This window comes from Nipponia nippon, unplaced genomic scaffold (assembly GCF_047370975.1).
Source record: "Nipponia nippon isolate SJK-2023a ecotype South Korea unplaced genomic scaffold, ASM4737097v1 scaffold_1, whole genome shotgun sequence".
Lineage (NCBI taxonomy): Eukaryota > Metazoa > Chordata > Aves > Pelecaniformes > Threskiornithidae > Nipponia > Nipponia nippon.
Window position 1 is genome coordinate 103,314,040 of NW_028262290.1, and position 17,707 is coordinate 103,331,746.

General features: G+C 36.9%; 1 protein-coding gene across 14 annotated transcripts in view; it reads left to right on the forward strand.

Annotated features, from left to right (window-relative positions):
• The window catches only part of CTDP1 (CTD phosphatase 1), a 120,002-nt gene that overhangs the window by 71,952 nt on the left and 30,343 nt on the right, over positions 1-17,707 (forward strand). For 10 of the 14 annotated variants that reach the window (XR_015706420.1, XR_015706421.1, XM_087765177.1 and 7 more), the window contains exon 12: positions 7,774-7,961. Coding sequence is in view for 10 of the 14 variants with exons in the window: in XM_087765177.1 (XP_087621303.1) it covers positions 7,774-7,961 (188 nt within the window). In the remaining 4 variants the exon portion in view is untranslated. Of the gene's footprint in view, positions 1-7,773; positions 7,962-16,835; positions 17,078-17,707 lie in introns of those variants that run through there. The other 4 variants (XM_087765272.1, XM_087765291.1, XM_087765307.1 and 1 more) reach the window with 3 other exon arrangements.

Sequence of the window (17,707 nt, forward strand, 5' to 3'; positions counted from 1 at the left end):
GGCCTGACTTCTAATATAACTCAGAAATCTGTTCACTGCCTAAACTAAAAAAAACTATCCATGAATAATGCCCCTTCACAGAGGAAAAAGGCAATCACCTCCCACTGAAAAATATACCATAAGATATTTAGAAAAGCAAGGTGTATTTTAAATAATACATTTTGAGAATGAAGATCTCTTATTTTGGGACTTCTGCTGCTGTGGAACAAAGCAGTAATGTCTTTGATTATTTCATTAATACTGTTGTATTACAAAAACAAAGTAAAATGTTTTAATGATTCCTTAATTGCTAATGAAGAAAATACTGGGTTGAACTTTTTTGCTGAAAGGTAGAGAGAAACAAACAAAAAACTGTGTTTATGAATGTAAGAACAAAGAACAAGAATAATTAAATACAGTAGATGGTAAATTATGAAGAAAAATAAGTTCCATTATTCTGAAACCAATTGGATGTTCTGAAAGCTTGTCGTAAAACCATTTTTAAATCATTAAAAACAGGTTCTACTTGGAATTTTTTCAGTGTGAATAACTGTCGTTGTCTGTAATCATTAAGATAAATTCATTTCAGGTATTTTTTTTCTCTTTCTATAAAAGGTTTGTTTGCTTTTGGAATTTCAGTGGAACTCTGTCTTTAAGTATGACTATGTTTTCTTTACTCTTCAGTATTGATAGGGCTTCTTTTTTGACGTTTGGCTTCACTAGAAATTAAAAAGATTTTATATTGCTGAACTCAGCCCCTTTTATCAAGGATACAATGTAACACAAATCCGTTGCCTTTTAAAGTATATGTAAAAACTAGATCAATGCTGTATTTGGTAGAAGCCAACTCAACATTCAAATAGGCAGCCATCGTAGAAACCTTACTCTGACATACCAAGTTCCTTAACTAACACCTGATCTTGCTGAAGTTTTACATATGGGTAAAATCTGTATTATGCTGTTTAGCATAGAACCAAGCAGGATTCGAAATTAAAGATGGCTGCCTGCAAAAGTGAAATGACCCTGTGCTTGACTTTCTGCCTCATGCTCATGAAGGTGCTTTATCAATCCCATCATGGCCTCTCACTCTTCTTCTTTGCAAAAGTGCTTTTTTTTCTGTGTCAAGGGGTTAAACTTCCCGAGTCAGCTGCACAAATCTCATGTCTCCTGCCCCGCTCTTGATAAACCTTTCCTTGCTTTACCAAATGCCTAGCGTATGATTTGAGGAGCTTGAGGAAAGAGAGGACAAGCATTTGTGAATGTGCTATAATAATAATTTGTCAGGCAATTGTATGCCGTCTCAGTGTCGGCAACTAGGCACCCTTGCTTGAACCTTTTGAAGAATATAACTTCTTTTAAAAAAAGTTCTTAATCTTATCTTCTGTGACTGTGATGCTTTGCCAGTGAAATATTCTCAGTGACCCACATTGCTGTGGGACAGCCTATGGCTTGTTTGCATGTTCAGAAACATTGCTTCCAAATTACACATACCTGTCGGCTGGCATCAAATCCTCCAGGACTGCAGCACTGTGGTAGAGCACTGTTGGGTGACCTCTTTGTAAGCTGGGTTATGGGAAGATGCCTGCACCTTCTTTAGAGTTATCAGTACTGTATTAATTCCTGCTAACTACTTAGTCATGTGGAGTTACTTAGTTTTTACAATATTATTTCTATTTATTTTGCCACTGACAGAGCAGATTTGTGTTCATACCTCTGTGCTGGAAGGTTAGAAATTTCAGTGCACAACTCCAGGAAGATGGAGCCACCACTCTCTGATTTGGTTTCCAATCTAATATCATCGTTCACTGTTAATTTCGCAGGCTCAGAAGTGCTTTTTCAGTTTGTAATTTTTAATGTCACTTTTCCCATCTACTCTTTCTTTGGCTTCTCATTTTACTGCTGCATTAAAGTTCCTGAAATAGTCTGCTGATTCCTCTAACATTTCATGTAAAATATATGTAAAAACTCCACTGGTCTACTAAAGAGCAACAGTTTGGGACAAGGCAGAAGGGAATGTTGGAAGTGGAGGCAGGGGTAAAGATTATAGGATCAATGGAGAATTAGGGGAGCTTATAAAAGCAAGCTCTCTGTCCTCTAGGGAAACTTTTCATATTCCACAAACAGCACGCACACCAGTTCTGCTGGATAAGCACTGAATTACGTGGAAGAGCATCTTTTGGCAGTATTGCTAATGCACTGCAAAGCAGTTAGGATGTTAGCGGCATTTCGAAGGTGCCCATGTTTCAGGGACAGCTTTCTAATGCAGATGTGGCTTAAAATACTTTAGATGTAATTGAGGATAGAATTAAAAAGCACTGTCTTTCATGTTCTCTGCCTGTTTATGCACATTTACTTGATAATTTTTAAAATACATGCAGTATATTTACAGCCTTGAGCAGTCTGTGTCCTGTAGTTTAGAAGTAACCTGTAACGCCAAAACACTAGCTTATTATTATTTGTTACTAAAAAAGTGAAGTAAATCTTTGTCTAAGTCATGCAAGTGTGTAGATCAGTCCCAAAATATGTTTCAGTAAAAAGAGAAAATGTCAAGCAAAACCAGCCCCAAACACTGAACTGTTTTGGTTCTTAAGAACAGTTTTGAGCACACTGGGATTTCAGGATGTCAGCAATGTATTTAAGTATATTCAGAAAAGGTGTAGTGTGCATTTCATAATTAATTTTTTCAAGACTACCAGCCTATTGCATCTCAAGTAATTGTATGCATACAGTTTGAGATATGTATTAAAAGAAATCGGTATTGATCATGTTTCTGATATAGGTATATCATCCTGACCAGTAACACTGAGAGTCAGACTTCTTCAGCTAATTGAAAGAACACTAAAAGAAATGCAGTGCAGATAAAGCCAGTGAAATTTGAATTGACATGTGAAACATTTATTTGCCTCTTTTAGTCTGGTATTTGTTTGCAGAGTGTCAGTTTACCCACTAATTGGATAGAGTTGGTGGTCTGCTAGCTTTTATGTTTAATAACTACTAAGAGGGCATCATGGTAGCTGGCCCCAAACATGGTAGCATTTTAAAGTTTTTTTGGAAAGAGTGTGTTGAGGTAATACCATGTTTTACATGGGGATACCTGCAATTACTGGTGTACTTGGACATCTTATTTTCATTTTAGAGTTATTTTTGTGAATTTATATGCCATGAGGGAAATACAAGGTATGTATTGAAACCTTTTGGCACATTCAGATGGCAGATTATATTAGTATCTGCGAGTTCTTCCTAAGATGCAATGTATTCAACACAATCTCAAATACGTGCTTAGGAGGCCCAGGCTTTATGCTGAAATGCAGTTGCTTTTTGTCAATACCGGTTCAATTGTTTCCATTGCTAACAACGAACACTCATTTTTGTGGCAGTAGAAACAAACCTAAGGAACTCTTTGTAAATACTTGGTTTTTTTCTGTTTTTCCCTTAACTTACGCAATCAATTGGACCAAAAGTATAATTGGTCTATTGGGAAAGATGGGGGTGAAGAAAAATGTGTGTATCTTCCATGCAAAACTGGAGCACAAAATGAACAGCTGTCCATCAAACCTATTCTTTTTGTAGAAATGTCTGTAATTCCAGTAAAGAATTGATTCAAAGCATTCTGCTGCTTTTTAGAAGAGATCATTTAGGTAGTTACACGTGTTGTCCTGTTTCTGTATAAGGTAGTTAGCTTCTCAGTTCTATTAAAACCTGAATTTTTAAATACTTGCTAGTTTAAAAACAAGAATTAAAGTTTATTCACAGCTCCTTTTTTTTTTTTAATGCATAGTTTATGTTACTGCATATGTAATTGCTTCTTCCAAAAAAATGTAAAGCATCATGATGGGTCTCTGTCACATCCATAATGCTGTCCCAAAACATTGCCTGTAAATTATCTTTCTAACCAATTGAGGTTGCTCATGACAGTTTCTTTTTTGGTGTTTTCTCAGAGTAATGATTCATTTTGAATGTGTAAACTCAGCTTCTGGAGTAAGAACATTTTCCAGCTGACCTGGTTTGTTAATTACTACAGAAGGATTTGGCTTTCTTTTTAACAAAGCTTTAGGTGCTTTACAGCTCATAATCAGAGAATATGAGACTGAAAATCTCATTGCTCTTTGGTCTCTCTATTTTGTCTGCATGAGTGTATGCTGTGTTCCTCCTAAATGAGAAATAAAATAGCTTTGTCAGCTGAGGATTTTTTCTGGCTTTTATAATCAGGTGTTTAAAAGAATTGTCAGACTTTTCATTCTCTTGCTAAATGGTACAGTTTGTCATCTTCAAGAGATGAATCATTTTTCTTTTTCAATGTTAATCATTCTTGCTGTGCTATAAAAGTCTTTATGTATTTTAAAGATAGCTGCTATGGTAATGTTTAAACCATAAACATCCCCTCACTGTATCTTATCAGTAAGATTTGGTATTACCTGGCATTTTCTTCTGAAGTGTTATGTGTTCCATGTGTATTAATCATATAAAATATAATGTTGTAAGCAGAAGTTGTACATCAGTATCTGTCTTGGTCTGAACCAGATTGAAAGTTTCTTCTGTTCTTTAAGCTTTTTTATTTATTTAAAGTTAGTGATGTCTCTAGATAGATTGTTGCTGCTTAAATATTAATGTGCGTTTTTACCTATTAATTTGTTCAAGTGAAGGGCTTAAATCTCACTGCCTCAAGGAAGACATAGTTTGTTTTCCATTTCTTTCGAGAATTCTGGAAGATGAAGATGGTAATCTTTATATTTCTCAGCACAATTTGCAATTTAGTCAATAGTTTGGCAGGAATCCATTTTTTGGGGAGCCTTCCTAGTTAAATTGGTTTGTAAGGACCATCCTGTATTAATTGTTTTCACGTGCAATGTTTTTCAAAATTGGCTGTATTTCCATGATTTATACATGCATTTTAAATGCCCTTCTACAGAAATGAGGCATGTATGTGTAGAACTAACTTGGTAATTTTAATATTAAATGGCATTTGGGACTTCAAAAGAATAATGTCATCTTTGTGCAGAATGAGAGAAAAAAGACATGGCAATAACTAGACTGCTAGTCTGTCAAAACTGTTCACACAAAGTAGATTTTTAAAAGACTAAAAGTTCAGTTTGCGAGAGACATCTGTGACACTGAATGTCTATCAACCTAACTTTGTCATTTGAAAACTTTACCATATTTTGTAGTGAGAATGTAGTTTTAAACATACAGCTTTCTGGAAAAGCATTGCTTTTGGAATGAAGGAATGTAATTTTAAATGTAAGACTTGCTGGAAAGGAGCTGTTAGAGCTGTAGATCTGTGCTGCCATTTGACTGTCAATTGCTGGCCATGTTGGCTACAGTGAGTATCTTCTAACAAAGCTATACGGGCATGGTGTTCCTGCCATCCCGTCCCAAACTGTAACACTTAAACACTTGAGACTTCCTGTGTATTCTGTACACACCAAAAAATCCCTGCCCTGTGTACTTTCCACACTTCTACCACGTTCACTGTTGGCTTATCTCTAGCTGCCTTTTCAGTCTCCCTCACCCTGGATTGTGTTCCATGAGTCTTATTTTCCATGCATATGACAACTTCTGGTCATGGGAGAAGCATTTTTGGACTAATGTAATTTGATTTGACACAGCAATTCCTAAAGTTTCTACCTGAAACTGTCATCCGTGTTCAGATGCACTAACCTGACGAAGCTGGTATGTGGTTCCTTTTTTATTATGGTTTCCTTACAGCCTTCACAATGAAAGAGCTGGGCATTAGACAGCAATGTTTCAGGTAGTAAAAATGTACCGAGACAAGGGCAAATGGAAAAACAGCTTAAACTGTAGATCCAAGAAATTTCCAAGTTATTTTTCATTTTGTATAGAAGTCATTCCATCCAAGGATAGTATAGCCTGGATTTTTAAATCCAGTTTTAAAGCTTGAGTAGTAGAACTCTGAAACAATTACCTATTTTTTTTCACAAGTATACTTTGTAACAAGTTCCTTGCTTTCCCTTACGCTGGCAAGTCTCCTCAAAATTAGTATTTTAGGATGTTTTGAAGTACTACTTATGTTTTGGGTTTTTTTTTTTATTATTATTATTCCTTCTACATCATTTCTCTTTTGCAACAATATAGATTGGCAGAATCCTCAGCAGAATGTAGCACAAGATAAGGAAGAAAAATTATTTGCTACTACCCTCAAACAGGAATAGCTGAGTGAGGCTTGTAGGAAGGTAATAAGTCCCGCAAATCCATCTGTTTAGCAGAGGACTGAAGACAAATGACACATACCCCATCTTTCTGAAGTCACCAGGAGTGTGATGGGAGTCACCCACGTGCTTGGTGAAATTGCCCTACGGTGCACCTCCATCATCTCGGGTCATGCGCCTTTTCTCTCTCTGTTAGGACATCAGAAAATAGGTCTTTGACTGTTACCAAACTTCTATATTTTCTATTTCCTCTCCCTCCTTGCTTGCAAGCTCTCCCTTGAGTTCCCTTTCTCTGAAAAAGGTATTTCAGTTACCCCTACCACGTTTCTAGTAGAGTACTGGCAAGGTGTAGATCTTTTGCATGTAGTTTGATAAACAGAGGGCAGCTTTGACTTTCCTTCCATGCATATCAAGATAAACAAAGAAATTGGAGGTGCATTCATGAAGGACCAGATATAAGTGACTTTCTCACAGCTTTCTTCTAGCTTTTGGGATTATCAGTGTAAACGCAGTGGATAAGCTGTGTAAAATCTTTTGGTCCATGTTCATATACAGGGTTTCTCTTTTTGATAAAGCAGGTGTGGCATTACTGAGAACAGAGGGTTGTTGTGAAGCATATTTTAACTTATGCTGAGATGAGCTTATTTCATTTTAACTTATGCTAAGAAAATTTTAGGAAGAATTCTTAAATATCAGTAGGGAAATACTCACTCACACGTAGCTTCTTTCCATGTCCTCTGCCATTCACAAAAATAGAGAGACCGTGGGATCTTCACCTATGTTTTCTCATGTTTTCATCTCTTTCTGGAGGTTGAATGCTGGCTCAAAGAGAATATAACCTTTTGAAGCTCAGCAGGGTAGCTCATGAGTATGATTTGCTTTTAATGATGGTTTCAGCAGTTCCAGACCTGTCAGAGCAAATTAGCATGTTTTTAGAGGAGTATCAAATCTCATGCTAACTTTTCAGAAGTGAAGGCCAAACAATTATTAACGAAATGTGTAAACGTTTTGACAGATTTCCCTTTATTAATTAGCATAAGCAGACAATCTGGATAGAACCGGGTTCTGTACATTCTGTTCCATTGATACTGTATTATTTAGGAATACACTTCTTTAATGTTATATATCTATCAAGGAATAATTGTAAATATAAGAATACTTATTAGCTAGAGATTTTAATATGCCTTGCCCAAGTGATTCTATATGTTATAATAGTAAAAAATATGTATAGTGTAAAGTATATGTTATTTTATGTTACAATAGTGTAAAACATCTATCCCTTTAATGTCATAAGACAGCACTTTTTTCATAATACAGTTTCTTGTTTACAGCTGTTCATGTTGTTATAATAAAGTGCAAACAGCTTCAAATGTGGCTGTATCATGTATGTGAGTATATGTATATCAAGTTAAACATAGACTAAATATATTTAATTTGAATAGAATGTTGCTAGAGCTGTTACAGAAACTGCATTGAAGACACTGGGGTTTAATCTGAATTTTCAAGGAGAAGGTCAAGGAAAGTTGAAGCATATTCTTAATGATTATTCAAGAGCAATCCGATAATTATGAAAGATTGATATAGAATAGTCTGTTAGCGGATACACTGACTCTCTGCTCTTTGGCAGGTGGATGACATCTTAGGAGAAGGCAGTGATGAAAGTGATAGTGAAAAAAAAAAGCCAGAAGAGGAAGGTGAAAAACCTCAGACTAGTGCAACAGAGACTCTAGGAATGAAAACAGATCAGAGACCTGGATCATCATCATCGTCATCATCATCGTCAAGCGAACGAAGCTTAGCAGGCAGTGTACCCAGGTATGAGTTTTTCAAATGTAAAAAGAAGCGTTAATGACGTTTCATTGTGTTCTTGCGCTATTCAGCATGCTTTTTGGCAACGCAATCTTTGTTGTTGTTAACCTCTGTATGTAGGTAGCTTTTTTTTTGTAACTGTGAAATTGTCATGCTTACCTCTGCAATGTTTTGGGATTGATTTAAGGAAATGGTCATAGTTGAATGTCTGTTGAGAACCAGGATATCGCCTGTTTTGAAAGAATTGAAGGCCACCAAACTGCACTTATTTTAAAGTAGTCTTGATCCTGAATCAGATATAGGGCTATGTCCTCTGCAGTGTCACTTTAAGTAAAATAAAGCAGAGTTTTGGAAAACTATGGTTTTTTCATCCTGAATTTTTGAGATATTTTTATATGGGAAATTCATAAAAATGTGGTTGTTGAGATGATTTTCTGCTTTAGTCTCTTAGAAAGAAATTTAAATTTGCTAGTCTCTTCTACAAAAATTATTTTAGTGTCCTACCATTGACTGTTGAATTATGACTATCAACCAGTTTGCTAGTAAAGTAGAACTTGATAGAATATGTGCATATTTTAAATCTTAATCTGCAGCCCCTGAATAGCTTTTAAGCCTAACAATATATAGAGAACAATATAAGATGAAGATTATAGCAGTTTTAATTCAGAATTGCTGAGACCATCATCTTGTACCACAAAGTGCTAAAAGTGCAAACATGACTCAGATGTGCATTGTAGTTTCTTTCTGCTCTCATAACCAGACTCTGTTCTCACTCATAAGAATTTAAGCTCTAAGAGTTTTTCCTTAATGGAGGATAAGTAGTAGGACTTAAGCAACTTATTTACATTATTTTAACTTTTGTGAGCTTTGTTCTAGCACACAAAGAATGTATGAGAGAAATTGCGAAACCACCACAGAATGCAATATATAAATATTCATGAGGAGACTTTGATTGCAGTAGCAAGGTTGTTGTGTGTCAGTTTACTGGAGAAAGAGCTACATGGGAAGCTTGCACAGGCCTTTTAGTTTATCGTGGGTACGTCTAATCATTGAGCATCTTCAGAAAAATGTCAGTCTAAAAAGCATAAGAATTTAATCTGTCTCACATAGCTAGAAGAAAAATTCCCTCCTAAATGAAGTTTGGAAGAGGAAAGGCAAGCCAGTGATTAATATTTTTAGAGTACCATTTGAAGCAGCGAGGCATGGTGGTGGCATGTCACTGTTAATTAATCCTGATATTGTGATGTTTTGTTGTTGTAGAAAATGCACCAAATTCTGAAACACAAAAGGCAAAAAGAATCGTACTAAAGAATATTGCTTAGGGTTATTACTAACCACTGTTCCCCATGTATGGTTTACGAAGATAGAGCAAGTACATTTGTAATTAACTTTTGCTCTATATAGGAAAGTTCATAAGTAAGCCTGGCAATACTTCTGCATTCAGAAGCCATTTAGAGGTAGTAGTGTTGTTGCTAGAATAAAGTCTTTGAGAGGGCTTCTTAAGTAACTTTTCTAGTTTTGACCTTTCTACCTCTTAAGAGTTTCCCTGTCAGTTTGTTAAATTGCGTCCAGGATTGAACCTGAATGGAGTGCTGGAAAACATACTCGCAAAGTGCTGGTTCAGATGCTGACCCAGTGTCTGCTAGGCAGGAAATTCTGCTTGATAGCAAGGAGCCTCCACCCATCATCCTAATTCCATTTTAAGTTTGAAGTTTTAAATTGACGTTTTCGTGCTCAGTCAGTGTTGTGTGTGCTAAAGAGACACCGTACCAGAGAGGTAATGTAAGAACAGTTTAACAACTGGACAGGATTAACAGCAGGATTAAAATCTCCAGGACCTTAGTCTACTCCAACACAAATACTAGCTACAGTTTCTGGGGGCCACATTTCTAAAAGCTAAGTGCTGTACAAGCATATATGTCCCAACAAGATTTCAAGTTCCTTTTCTGAAAATTGGAGTCTTTGGGATGTTAGGAGCATCATGAGGCTGAAATTGTATTTAATAATTTTAAATTATTTCTGCTCTGTCATGTAGCCTGAAGTTGCGAGTTATTTGTTATCATGAACACCATCACCTCTTGGCACATTAAGAACACAGCAGCTTTATATTCTAAAGGCCAGTCCTAACTATTCATTATGTAAATCCACCCTGGACCAGCTGTTTAAATCATTATTTCACAACTTGTTATGATCACCCTGATGTCCATATTTTAGTTATTAATGTTTCCAGAAAACAAAAGATGAACAAGAGAAAGGCAGTCCAAATATGATCCAGTACTCTCACGTTCTGGCTCAGCTCATTCCTTGCAGAGAGAGGCCTGCAGAGACTGTAGGTTCCTGGTAAGCAATGCTCCATTGCTCCATTACACCTTTCTAGTAGTTGCTGACACTGAAACCATAGCACTTACAAGATAGAAATGTAGCACTTCTGTTTAATGTTAGTCTTCAACTCTCCGCTGGGTTAAAAACTGGCTGGATGGCCAAGCCCAGAGGGTGGTGGTGAATGGAGTCAAATCCAGTTGGTGGCTGGTCACAAGTGGTGTTCCCCAGGGCTCAGTATCGGGGCCGGTCCTGTTTAATATCTTTATTGATGATCTGGATGAGGGGATTGAGTGCACCCTCAGTAAGTTTGCCGATGACACCAAGTTGGGTGGAAGTGTTGATCTGCTGGAAGGTAGGAAGGCTCTGCAGAGGGACCTGGACAGGCTGGATCGTTGGGCCGGGGCCAACTGCATGAGATTCAACAAGGCCAAGTGTTGGGTCCTGCACTTGGGTCACAACAACCCCATGCAACGCTACAGGCTTGGGGAGGAGTGGCTGGAGAGCTGCCTGGTGGAAAAGGACCTGGGGGTGTTGGTTGACAGCCGCCTGAACATGAGCCAGCAGTGTGCCCAGGTGGCAAAGAGGGCCAATGGCATCCTGGCTTGTATCAGGAATAGTGTGGCCAGCAGGACCAGGGAGGTGATAGTGCCCCTGTACTGGGCACTGGTGAGGCTGCACCTCGAGTACTATGTTCGGTTTTGGGCCCCTCACTACGAGAAGGACATGGAGGTGCTGGAGCGTGTCCAAAGAAAGGGCAACAAAGCTGGTGAAGAGTCTGGAGCACAAGCCTCATGAGGAGTGGCTGAGGGAGCTGGTGGTGTTTAGTCTGGAGAAGAGGAGGCTGAGGGGAGACCTTATCGCTCTCTACAGCTACCTGAAAGGAGGTTGTAGCAAGGTGGGGGTCAGTCTCTTCTCCCAAGTAACAAGCAATAGGATGAGCGGAAACGTCTTCAAGCTGCGCCAGGGGAAGTTTAGGTCCGAAAGGGTAGTCAGGCATTGGAAGAGGCTGCCGAGGGAAGTGGTTGAGTCCCCATCCCTGGAGGTATTTAAAAGAAGGGTAGACGTGGTGGTCGAGGACATGGTTTAGTGGTGGACTTGGCAGTGATAGGTTAATGGTTGGACTCGATGATCTTAAGGGTCTTTTCCAACCTTAGCGATTCTATGATTCAGTCTTGAAATCTACAGAATACCTTGATCATTTCTCTGACTGGTGCCACTTCTAAAATTCTCGTAGATGAAGAAAAAATAATCTTTGAGAAATCTAAAAAAATAATCCTTGAGAAATCTAATAGCTAATTCTTGAGGGGGGAGGGGAAATGCAGCGTCTTTCCTACATCCATTTACTTTTATGACTTTTGGTAGGTACCATGCAGTTAGGTTGCCATTTGACAGCCTAGAGTTGTTTCAAAATCCTGTCGTTTTATGCAGCTTAATAAAATGCTTGCCTTTATCTCACATGTCATGTTAAAAGGGTACTGCATAGACCAAACAATGAATGTGAGTTTCATACTGTGTGAAAAGATGAAATAGAAATTAGTAAACTTAAAAAAACAGTTGTTTATACTATTCACATTTGATCGGCCTCTTGTGATTATGACCAGCATAACAATAAAATACATTTGCAGCTTACTTTTATTTAGAAAATCTAAAGGAGGTAAACAATTTTTTATTCTTAGTCTTGATCTTTGTGTAGATAGCATTTTTCTGAGCTGCTTCTTATCTAATTTTTTAAAATAAAAGAATTGCTGTTTCGAGCTCTGATCCAGCTTTTGTTGAAGCAAAGAGGAGCCTGACTTGAGCTCCCTCACAGTTCTACTAAAATTTTCTGCTTAGTGTGAAATTCCACTTAATGTATTTGAAACATGTCACGCATGAAACTTATTGCTCTAAGTTATGAATAAGGAGTTACAAATCATGAAAGTGCACAGGTATTTTTTAAGAAGTGTTAGTAATGATTAATGATACATAATATGAAAAAGCTTTTGAGACTAGTAGAAATAGAATTCGTTCGTAAGAGAAAATTGAAAGTTTACCTTCCAAGGCACAGTATATACCTAGCAACAAGAGGTGTCTAATTAGTTGAGATATTTCAAGCTTTAAGTTGTCAGTGCACAGTTTGCTTTATTTTTCAAGTGCATTTTGATTTCACTCTGCTGTCTCCACTGAGACTTGAGTGATAGTGAACACGTTTGCAGTTCTCATATTTCCCCTTATCTTAAACTTGCATATTGTGAAGTAGTTGCCATAATAATGTGTATTGAACAAATATACTCCATGTTAGTATGCTCTAATACTGGTCTTTGTAGGATGAGGAAAAGTCAGGTGAAAGGCTGTGGCAGTCTCAAAATAATCTATTTGGTAGAAGGATGGATAGGCACATGAAACAAATAATGCCGTTGAGAAAATTAGGTTGGGGTTTAGGTGTCAAAGGTTGGGGTTTAGCCTCTTTCAGTTTGTAGATCCTGGAAATTTCTAGTGGAGATGTGAAGCCCTGTACAGCAAATGTAAGTGTGCTGTGTGCCTATTGACTTGCCTATTTTCTGATGCAGAGCAGACTTTGAAAATAGTTAATGAAATGCTTCTGTTGTATTACTGAAGCTAGGAAATCAGGTGGACTTCATTTAATAAATTGAAATGTTAAAGGAATTGGGACAACAAACAGGAATTTGAGATGTGCTGTCTCTATCGCTGTCTTCCAGTGGCATGCCATATATCTGAGCAAGAATGAAGGAGGAAGGTTGCAAACATTAAAAAGATTGATGCGGTGATGCAATGAAGTGTTTGCATTATTTTAGTCATGAAAGGTTACAGCTAAAACGTATGGTGATTATTTGAAGTATGCTCATAAACCACACTTCTGTCTGTATCTATTGTTAAGCAGTTAACTTTATTCAGACTTCACGTACATCTGACAGGTTTGATCATGTATTCTCTGAAGACCTGTATGGATTTTTCATTTGATTTTCATAGGTTTTGTTCATGTTCCCAGTGTGCACTTTTTAATAAACTTCTTTCTGAATGCTCTCAATTCATAGTGCCAAGGCCAGTTTTTTAGTGTTTAGTTCCAGTCTTGGTAATTTCAGCTTGTGTAAATCTGATGTAAGGGCTAATGGTTGCTCTGCTGAGAATTTCTTTACTTTGGAATGGAAATTTCAATACTTGTGTTAAGACATCTTTTTCAGCTTAAGAAGGAAGTATTCTCCTCTGAATAGCTAGTGAGAAGAAATCATACAACTAGAAGTGATAGCTAATCTATTAGCAACAAAATTTTGCTTGCAGAATTTGATCCTCCTTTATAAAGGTATAGCTCAGTGAAATGTTTTCTTTAGCAAAATTTCTTCGTGGTGACTTCTGCATCAATCCCGAGTAGATTATGGTTTTGACTGGAGAAATCATAATTTCAAGAACAAACGGGTAAATTATAAAAGATGTCTATGAAATGGTACTTTATGCTTGGACTTCAGCTTATTTTCAAAACATCTGAAATGCCTTCTGCTTTTGTACATTCACATTGCGAGTTTGATACGTATTTCTTACTAAATTCAAGAAAAGCACTTTAAGTTACTTTGCTACAGAGTGGTATTGATCTGAAGTGTTTCAGGGAGCCTCCAGTCTTTGAAACTGTAAATAGAATAAATCTTTAAACTCTGATTGAACTAAAGCAAATTATTTTACTCACTTTTGGCTGTCTGATCAGAGTCTGCATACTAAAGCTGTCCCTTGAGTTTTCCAAAACAGGTTTTGTCAATCTGTCTATTCTTTGTTGTCCTAATGAATGAGAATAGTGGTTTAATTTAAAGTACGGCTGTGTTAGACGATTCACAAAGTAAGGTAAAACTTCAGCTATCTATAGAAAGGGCTTGCTAGTTCATAATCAAGGAAAACTGAGCTCAGAATCTCAGAAATCTCTCAATTGTCTTTTCTGTACCCATTTACTAGACTTCATAAAGGAACAGTGATATTTTATGTACTACCTTAAGAATGTTGTTAATTCTTTTAAGTGTTTTCTTTTCTTTCAAATATAATAGCACTACCTTTCAATAGCCACTCTGCTAGGAGACAGAAATTATAGTTTTGCTTTCTTGCTGCCAGAAAAGACTGCTGCAAACTCCTGTGCAAAATTTTGTTGATGACACCTTTCATCCCAATTGAACCAGTATATTCACTGTCACTATAACTTTCTTCCAGTTCGCAGTCTTGAGACACTCATCTTTGAGAATCTTGGGACCTAAGTTTTTACAGCTCGATGCTTCCCAGGCTGTCAGCCTTGCATTTGTTATTCATAGTCATCTGAATTTTTTTCAAAAACCATTTCAGTGACAACCTATTCAAAATGTATTAAGGAACTAACCGGTATATGATCAAAGTCTTGTTGAAAGTACCCTTAATAGCCAACAGCACGTCTCAAATATGTCTGACAAAATAATTGTAGAAATTCAAGCATTTTGCCAAAGAATGGTTATCCTCTGTTTTCTCATGAAAGCAACTCGCATTGTTTCATGAGTAAAGTCTTAGTGTTATTACACTGTATGGTCTTCCAGAATTCCTCTCTAAATGATACGACTATGCTGTTGATTTGATTTTTACAATATAGAAAAGCTGAAGATCTAAATTTAGAAATATTGGTGGTTTAAAGTCATCCTTTCCTGCCTCCTGGATTGCTTGCTGCATCTGCATAGCTCACTTAATCATCAAGCAGTCTACCTGGTGAAGAGGCTCTCTGTAAGGTCACCCTAGAGAGAGAACACATTGTGTGAAGATAATTTTAAGAATTAAATCTTTCACTAGCTCCTTTCTCTTGAAGTAGATTTTATTTAAAGGGACACTCAGTATGACTAACTGCAAAAGGAAAAAGGGGATCAATATTTCTGTATTTGGTCGACACTTGGATGTTCAAGAGAACATCATGCTTAATTCTGGAGAGAACAAATCCTAAAGTAAACAATTACTTGCCATTGTATGTAATTGGAAAATTTTGTTTGTCTGAAGAAAAATTTAACTTTATTTTGCTCTCATTGATACATCTCTTCCCAAGTAATTGCTGCAGATGTTTAATCTGAATCTCTGTGGTGTGGGGTTATTCTGAACTACTTAAGTTTCTGGAGCAGTAGAGTTTAGTCATGCATGATACTGAGGTCCTTTTGTAAGTCTTCTGTTCAGATCTCTCTCTATAAGAACTGGAGTTAATTATTGGAATTGGCCCAAACTGTAATATAAGCCCATTTCTAAAACTGCACTGTGGTTTTGGCTGTGGGCCTGCCATGTCAATGGCTGTGGAATTACAGAGGAAAACGTCTCATCTTAAAGACTCTGTTCCCTCAAAACTTGTTAGATCTATCTTTGTATTGCAGAAGCAGCACTTCAGTTAAGCGTTGGTGAATTAGGTTGAATCTTGCAGCTTGTTTGGGTGGTTTAAGATCTCTGCATGGAATTAAGATTGCTGGAAAACTTCAGAATGCAAATACAGCCCATTTCTTGATATTGGCAATGAGAGAATGAATCCACAATCAAACAAAATATGTTTGATAGGAGCTGCAGCTCCTTATTGTTCCTTGATGTAGCCTGGTATATCAATGCAGTTTTCCTACTTGAATACTACGTGTTAATGAGCATGTCGCTTCATTTTAGTGAGATCCAGTAGGTCTCCTAGCTAAAGGAGGAAACCCACTCAGCCTTGGAAGACAATGAATAATCACTGAGTAGGGAAAAACACAGACCTAAACTCTACAAAATTAAAGATCACTGACAGGCAATCACCTCCTCTCCCAGTTGTGGGAAAAGCTGATTTGCTTTAAGAATTTGCAGTGATAGGTGGCATTTGTCAGCTTGAAGGTACTTCCCTGGAAATTCCTGTTCTTAAGGTGGAGCAAGTAAAGGAAGCTCAATATAGATGATGTGACGGTTCCAATTCTATAGACTGTCACACTTCTGAAGTTTCAAGTTGTTGGGAAAAGTTTGAGTTTGTTTCACAGAGGACAGCCCAAATTTCTCTCTAATTATTACTGTGATTAGTCTAATTTCTTATAAATTTGGTCTAATTCAACATTCTGAATTCAACATCTGAGAAGAAAGCATGCTTCATGTAATAAGAGCACGTGATTAATACTTGTTTTATATAACAGAAAATTCTGGTTAAAAATTTTGCAAGGTGACCACAAGTACTTTTTTCTTGGCTTTAAATGTTAACTGATATGGGTAATACAACGCCTGAACTAGCTAGTGTGTTTCAAGCCTGTACAATACTCCTGTGAAGAGTTTAGGCAGCTATTCAAGAAGGGTATTTTGAGGCATTAAGAATTGAAACTTCCGCCAACTTCCTCTTCCCAAAAAGCATTGATTGAATTCAACTTCCAAAGTGGAAATTTTTGTTCTTGTTTTCTGGTCATACAAATTTTTCCTGATAGAACCGTAGTTCTAATAGTTACAACAAGGTGAGAGTATGTTCAAATGACTGAACTGCCTTGCATTTCTAACAGTTTGGAAGTAAACAGACTCTTTGTATGTAGTACATATAAGCAATTAAAAAATTTCTGCAGCTTCAGTTAGGTTTTTTTCCAGAAGCAATGGTGAAACGCTCCAGACTGAAATCCAGGATCAGCTTCTAAAGACAAGCGCTCCTGTTGGCAGCACATCTTGCTGTTTTCACATGAGCCGGCTGTTCTGCAGAATTTTAATGTTGCTTCTGTTTGGAAGTGATTTTGATGAAGACTCTAAGAAGGAAGAGGGCTCTGGGCATGCAAAGCATAAATTTGCTTCTGTATTTAACTATCATCATTGAATTGAGCGTCCACTGTAAACATTAAAGATAAGTTTCCATTTAAGAATGGTTTTGCTTGAAAGCTCTCGTAAGACAAAATTAATACTGGGGCAATAACAGCTTTTTGTAGCCACTTTAAATATATCAATTTGTTTCCTCCAAAGGTGATTTTTCTTTTTTTGAGGGATTTTGGGTTTTTTTTAATGTTTCTAGTCCCAAATGCTCTACCTTCTGTACTATGTTGAAGCAACAACTCATTTTCACTGATAGGCAGCTAGAAAATTGTAGATCCTGGTTCCAGAGGGTTGAATAAATGGAAACAAACAAAAAAAACCAAAAAGCAAAAGGCATTGATAGATTCTTAAATTAAACAATAAAATCAAAAACACACAGGAAACAAGAGTTTGATTGTTGATACTACGGGGTTTTTTCTTAGTACAGAAAATTTTTTTGAGTTTATATACATTTTCTCATAAAGAAAACATTATTTTGAAGTATCTATACTGTATCTATCCCCCTCTTCACCACACTTATTCACACTGTTTCTAATATGTTAGAATATATTCTCAGAATATTCCTAACTACTTTTATTTAGGGTTGTAATGAAATACTTATGGATATAAAACTAACTGCTGATGTGCACACAGTTGTCTTGTAAAAATATTCTAGTGGT